Here is a 5,709-nt window from a genome sequence, read left to right on the forward strand (position 1 = left end):
AGCGGGGGGGGCGGGGGGGGGGCGGGCGGGGGCAGGGGCCCGGGGCCCGGGCCAGCCGGACTCCGGGTGCGGAAGCGTGCGCAGGGCCTGCGGCGGCTCCAGCCGGTTAGCGGGCCCGCCCTCCGACGCGAGGCCCGCCGGGACGTGTAGTTCGTTGCGGGGCGGGGCCGCGGCGTCACGTGGGGCGCTTCCGTCCTCGCCCGTAGCGGAGGCGCAGGCGCAGCCGGCCGCCGCTGCGGGGATCCTCGGGACCCTTCCGGTCTCCGCGGCCAATCCGTGCACGGCGGAGCGGGCGGACCGACGGGAGCGGAGGGAGCGGAGGGAGCTCCGGGAGCCGCCGCCGCCGCCGCCGCCGCGCAGGGGCGTGGAGGGCAGGGGCGGCCCAGGCCGCAGTTGCAAACATGGCTCAGAGCAGAGACGGCGGAAACCCCTTCGCCGGGCCCGGCGAGCTTGACAACCCCTTTCAGGTGACGCCGGCCTTCTTTGGGTAGCTCGGCCGACTCCTCTGGCTTCTGGACGGGCTAACTTGTTGTATTCCCATTCCTGACATTTGTGCCGGGGGAGGGCCGCCACGTGGGGGTGACGGTGACTCCAGACCAGTGAGCACGCGGGGGGCGGGCCGTGCCCCTGTAAGGAGCTGGTGCTAACAGAGCGCGGTGAAGGGTTTGGGGCAAATGTTGGGGCAACGGCGTGGCCTCCAACGAGCCACAGGCATTAGGAGAGGCCCCCGTCAGTTCCCCCAGAGGCACCAGGTGCCCGCTGAGCCGCAGCTCTCTGCCCGCAGGACCCAGCTGTGATCCAGCACCGACCCAGCCCGCAGTATGCCACCCTTGACGTCTACAATCCTTTTGAGACCCGGGAGGTGAGGTTCTGGAGAGGATAGGATGACAAGGAAGGGGAGGGTGTGCCAGTAAGCTCACTCTGTCGGGATACAGGGGACTTTTCTGCATGCAAAGGAAGGGACACTGTGATCTTAACTCCCTGAGAGAGGCGGGTCCGCCCTGGCCTGCCTAATCCTTCTGGAGACACCAGGGTCAATGATCCCGTTTGAGCTCTCAGTGGTAGTCCTGGCCGGGGGTGGGGGGTGGCTGGAGACTGACAGGGCCTGAACCAAGGCTGTGTTTGGGGAGGCTTCTTTGAACAAAATAAATTATGGGACTGGTTGGAGTTGAGTAAACGAGTTATGCTTAGGTGTGCCTCCAGAAGGCAAGCAGTGAGGGCTGGACCTGTTGTTCCACTGGAGTAGAAAGTGCCGAGACTTTAAAAAAGAGAAAGAGGGGCGCCTGGGTGGCTCAGTCGGTTAAGCCTCCGGGTTTGGCTCAGGTCGTGATCTCGCGGTCAGTGAGTTCGAGCCCCGCGTCGGGCTCTGTGCTGACAGCACAGAACCTGGAGCCTGCTTTGGATTCTGTGTCTCCCTCTCTCTCTCTGCCCCTTCCCCACCCCCGCCACCCCTGCCCTCCACGTTCTCTCTCTCAAAATGAATAAACATTAAAAAAAAAATAAAATAAGAACCAAGAGCTTTAAAAAGTGGAGGGGGTGGGTTCGGTGGGTGAGTGTCTTGAGTCCCGGCTAAGGAATTGGATGTGAGGGGTGGTGAGGGCTGACCGGTTTGGCTCTCTGTGGGGGAGGGGGCGGGGAAGGGGACCCAGATGCAGAGGTAGACAGTCTCTGGATACCTGCGTCGGGAGGGATTAGGTGATCCCTAAGGCCTTTTCCAAAACCAACAGCCCCCACCAGCGTATGAGCCTCCGGCCGCGGCCCCGTTGCCTCCCGCCTCGGCTCCCTCGTTGCAGTCCTCCAGAAAGCTCAGCCCTACAGAACCCAAAAACTACGGTTCCTACGGCACCCAGGTAAACAGCAGGTGCGAGTGGGGGTGGGCTGTGGGGGCCAGACCTGGGCCCAGGGCTCACATCTCTCCCCTCTCCCCCCGCACACACTGGGCAGGCCTCAGCTGCAGCAGCCACAGCCGAGCTGCTAAAGAAGCAGGAGGAGCTGAACCGGAAGGCCGAGGAGTTGGATCGGAGGGAGCGGGAGTTGCAGCACGCCGCCCTGGGGGGCGCGGCCGGTAAGCGGTCCGTGGGCGGGGCGTGTTCCACACTTTTAAGGAGCAAAACGAATGTGAGCGAGTGGGCTCTGGAACCACCTTGCTGACTTTGAATTTGGGCACTAACTGAACTTGGGTACTCCCTGCCTATGAGTGCTTAGGTAAGTTACTTAATCTTGAGCGCCTCAGTTTTCTTACTTTTTTTCCTAACATTTATTTATTATTGAGAGACAGAGACAGAGCGTGAGCAGGGGAGGGGCCGAGAGATGGGGAGACACAGAATGTGGAGCAGGCTTCAGGCCCTGAGCCGTCAGCACAGCGCCCGACGCGGGGCTTGAACCCACAAACTGTGAGATCACGACCCGAGCCGAAGTCGGATGCTCAACCGACTGAGCCACCCAAGTGCCCCTCAGTTTTCTTACTTTTTGAAAAAATACTTACTTATTTAAGTGATCTCTACACCCAGCATGGGGCTTGAACTCACGACCCTGAGATCAAGAGTCACACGCTCTTACGACTGAGCTAGCGGGTGCCCCCGTTTCCTTGTTTGTAAAACGAAAGGTAACATAACGTTCGTGCTTGTTGGACGGGACTGTTGTGAGAGGGAAACAAGGCCATCCGGGCAAAGTGCTTGACAGTGCTTCGAAGCCGCAAACAATAGAAAACAGTGTCGGCCTTGTTTTTGCCACTCTCTTCTGTCTCCTCGGACCCTGAACTGGAGATGGAAGAGAAGACCTGGGGTGCAAGAGAGGGTGGTGATTCCTTTGTTGGTCTCTGCCTCACGTCTGGGGTCTTCCCGCTCTCTCTGTGCCTTGCAGCTCGACAGAACAATTGGCCCCCTCTACCTTCTTTTTGCCCAGTCCAGCCCTGCTTTTTCCAGGACATCTCCATGGAGATCCCCCAAGAATTTCAGAAGACCGTATCCACCATGTACTACCTGTGGATGTGTGAGTAGTGACAAGCCTTTTCTGGAGGAAGAGTGCAGGTAGTACCTTTACATCTTTCCTGCCCCGGTGCCCACTCTCCGAGAACTCAGCATTTCATCTCTGCTCGACTTTTGAGGGTTTTTTTTTTTTTTGATGTTTATTTTTGAGAGAGAGTGAGCAGGTGAGGGGCAGAGAGAGAGAGAGAGAGGGACACGGAATGCGAAGCAGCTCCAGGTTCTGAGCTGTCAGCACAGAGCCTGATGCAAGGCTCGAACCCATGAATGGTGAGATCATGACCTGAGCTGAAGTCAGACGCTCAGCCGACTGAGCCCCCCAAGTGCCTTTCAACTTCTGAGCTTAAGGCTAATTTCACCAGGAGTTTTCCTGGGTTACTCCTTTTGTAGTATCTAGAAGCTGTTCTCCAGCCTCCTAGCAAAAGTGCGTTCTTGTCTTCCCCCGCCTCTTCTTGTTCCGGTGCGTAAACATTTTCTGAGTCCTTTAAATGTCTTTGCAAAGAGACCTGTCTCCCCCGTTGAGTTGAGGATTTGGTGAAGGCAGGAGTCCTTTTCCTTACTCTGCCGTATTTGCCGAGGAGGGTGTGGGGGGCTCCTATGGGAAGGGGGGCTCTCGTTGCCATCCGGGCTCACCATCCTGCACCTCCGTCCCTCAGGCAGCACGCTGGCTCTTCTTCTGAATTTTCTCGCCTGCCTGGCCAGCTTCTGCGTGGAGACCAGCAATGGCTCGGGCTTTGGGCTCTCTATCCTCTGGGCCCTCCTTTTCACACCCTGCTCCTTTGTGTGCTGGTACCGGCCCATGTATAAGGCCTTCCGGTAAGCTGAGGCCAGGGGTGGTGGAGAACCTTAGATGGGCCCCACGTCTGCTGCTCCTGCCCTGACTCTTCTCCCACCCTCCCCATTTTTTCTGTCCCGCAGGAGCGACAGTTCATTCAATTTCTTCGTGTTCTTCTTCATTTTCTTCGTCCAGGATGTGCTTTTTGTCCTGCAGGCCATTGGCATCCCAGGTTGGGGGTTCAGGTCCGTGAAGCTGCCATCCACCCTCTCCCTTTCCCTCATTCCGCCAGACCAAGTCAGCCCTGGGTCCTGGGGTTGGGGTTGTTCAGGAGGAGGAGGTGTGGTGTTTTACGCTTGGGAGGTGCCAGCTTCACGAGAGAGATAGGACCTGCTTCCAGGATAGAGAGCCCAGTCAGAATTCTAGGCAGGCATGGGTTTGGGGGAGGAAAGGTGCATGTGGTCAACCTGAGACGGCTTCCTGGGGGAAGCATGCGTAAGCACTTTTGAAGAGGGGACAGAGACCCCTCTACAGAAAGGCCTGTTTGGAGCGAGGATGTCTGGAAAGGCTTGGAGAGCCCGCAGCCAGTCGTTCAGAAGCTGGAAGTGAACTTTGAAGAGAGTGGATGTAGTTTGGGATCCTGGTACTTGGAGAGCCGCCAGGCTGACAGGGGAGCGACCCCTGGTGGGATGGGTGGGAATAGGGCACGTTTGCTCCCTAACCAGCCAAGAAGCTGGGAAGACTGAGGCCCTGCGGGAGTGGCCCCTCTTCACCGACGGCCCCTTCCCCTCCTGGCAGTGGCTGGATCTCCGCTCTGGTGGTGCTGAAGGCCAACCCGGCGGTGGCCGTGCTCATGCTGCTGGTCGCCCTGTTCTTCACTGGCATCGCTGTACTGGGGATTGTGATGCTGAAGCGGGTGAGAGGCTGTGTTCGAGGTGGGGAGGTGGGCAGGAAGAGTGAGATCATGGGCCCCGAGGGGCCTGGGGAGGGGCGGTCATTCTGGAGGAAGTCGGGAGGGTCTGGCTGACCGGAGGCTTCTCTGCTAATGGACCTCTGGGGAAGTGTGTGTGTGTGTGTGTGTGTGTGTTTTGGGAGGGAGCCAAGGACGAATGGAGTGGCAGCGAGTGCTGGTGGTGCTGTCGGGTGGGGATAACGGTAGCAGAGCGCACGGTAATGACCGCGCCATGTACTTGCAGATCCACTCCTTGTACCGCCGCACAGGTGCCAGCTTTCAGAAGGCCCAGCAAGAGTTTGCCGCTGGGGTCTTCTCCAACCCTGCGGTGCGAACCGCAGCTGCCAACGCAGCCGCCGGGGCTGCCGAGAATGCCTTCCGAGCCCCCTGACGCCCGTCGGGGCTGCCCTGGCCCTGCCGCTCGGGGGAGCTCACTTAGCCCCCCTCCCTGAGGTCTCTGGGACTTGGTGAGGCGCGCTGCTCGAGGCCTTCTTTCTAGTGCCCCCCGCTCCCACGGCCGTGACTGCTGACCCTGACTTCGGGGTGCGGGGAGCCCACTGTGACCCAGTCTCCGCTTGCCCCGCCACCCCCCAATTAGGCCACACTACTGCCAGCTCTTACACACCCCAACCCAGCGTCCCTCTGCTGTGCCAAGGCTGTTGCTTCGGTTATTTAAATAAAAAGAAAGTGGAACTGGAACTCAAATCCCCGTTTCCGGCATCTTTATTGGGAACCAGGTCTTTGGAAGAGAAAGCGGAGTGCGGCGGCGGGGTCTGAGGCGGAAGCAAAGCGTGAGCTTCGAAGGGAAGGCCGGGCGCGGGCGGCTTCGCCCCCGACGGCCAAGGCGCCGCCGCCCCTGCCAGGAACGCCGCGGGCCCGGGGCCCGAGGGGCTGGGCGGGGCCGGCGCCGGCGCGGGCGCCCGTTCCCGGAGTGCCCCGCGCCGACCCCGCCCCCGCGGGGCTCCCCCTCCCCGCCCCTGCGCGGGGCCTGCGGGCGG

At 60.3% G+C, this 5,709-nt stretch overlaps 2 protein-coding genes across 2 annotated transcripts in view; one reads left to right on the forward strand and one right to left on the reverse strand.

Moving 5' to 3' along the window:
* The window catches only part of DAP3 (death associated protein 3), a 320,245-nt gene that overhangs the window by 296,269 nt on the left and 18,267 nt on the right, over nucleotides 1–5,709 (reverse strand). The gene's annotated exons all lie outside the window — the stretch shown is intronic.
* SCAMP3 (secretory carrier membrane protein 3) lies at nucleotides 212–5,416 on the forward strand. The gene is made up of 9 exons (XM_049634872.1): nucleotides 212–467; nucleotides 785–862; nucleotides 1,728–1,850; nucleotides 1,945–2,065; nucleotides 2,863–2,991; nucleotides 3,641–3,800; nucleotides 3,903–4,004; nucleotides 4,558–4,675; nucleotides 4,956–5,416. Exons 1-9 carry the CDS (start codon nucleotides 402–404, stop codon nucleotides 5,100–5,102), a joined length of 1,044 nt encoding a protein of 347 aa, XP_049490829.1. The 5' UTR covers nucleotides 212–401; the 3' UTR covers nucleotides 5,103–5,416.

The sequence above is a fragment of the Panthera uncia genome, chromosome F1 (assembly GCF_023721935.1).
Source record: "Panthera uncia isolate 11264 chromosome F1, Puncia_PCG_1.0, whole genome shotgun sequence".
Classification (NCBI taxonomy): domain Eukaryota; kingdom Metazoa; phylum Chordata; class Mammalia; order Carnivora; family Felidae; genus Panthera; species Panthera uncia.

What these genes read in the sequence shown, in the direction of transcription:
- SCAMP3 (XM_049634872.1), top strand. Translation starts at nt 402, where the DNA reads ATGGCTCAGAGCAGAGACGGCGGAAACCCCTTCGCCGGGCCCGGCGAG. An exon ending in ATCCTTTTGAGACCCGGGAG is followed by an intron (nt 863 to 1,727) that starts GTGAGGTTCTGG and finishes CAAAACCAACAG; the next exon opens with CCCCCACCAGCGTATGAGCC. An exon ending in CGCCCTGGGGGGCGCGGCCG is followed by an intron (nt 2,066 to 2,862) that starts GTAAGCGGTCCG and finishes TGTGCCTTGCAG; the next exon opens with CTCGACAGAACAATTGGCCC.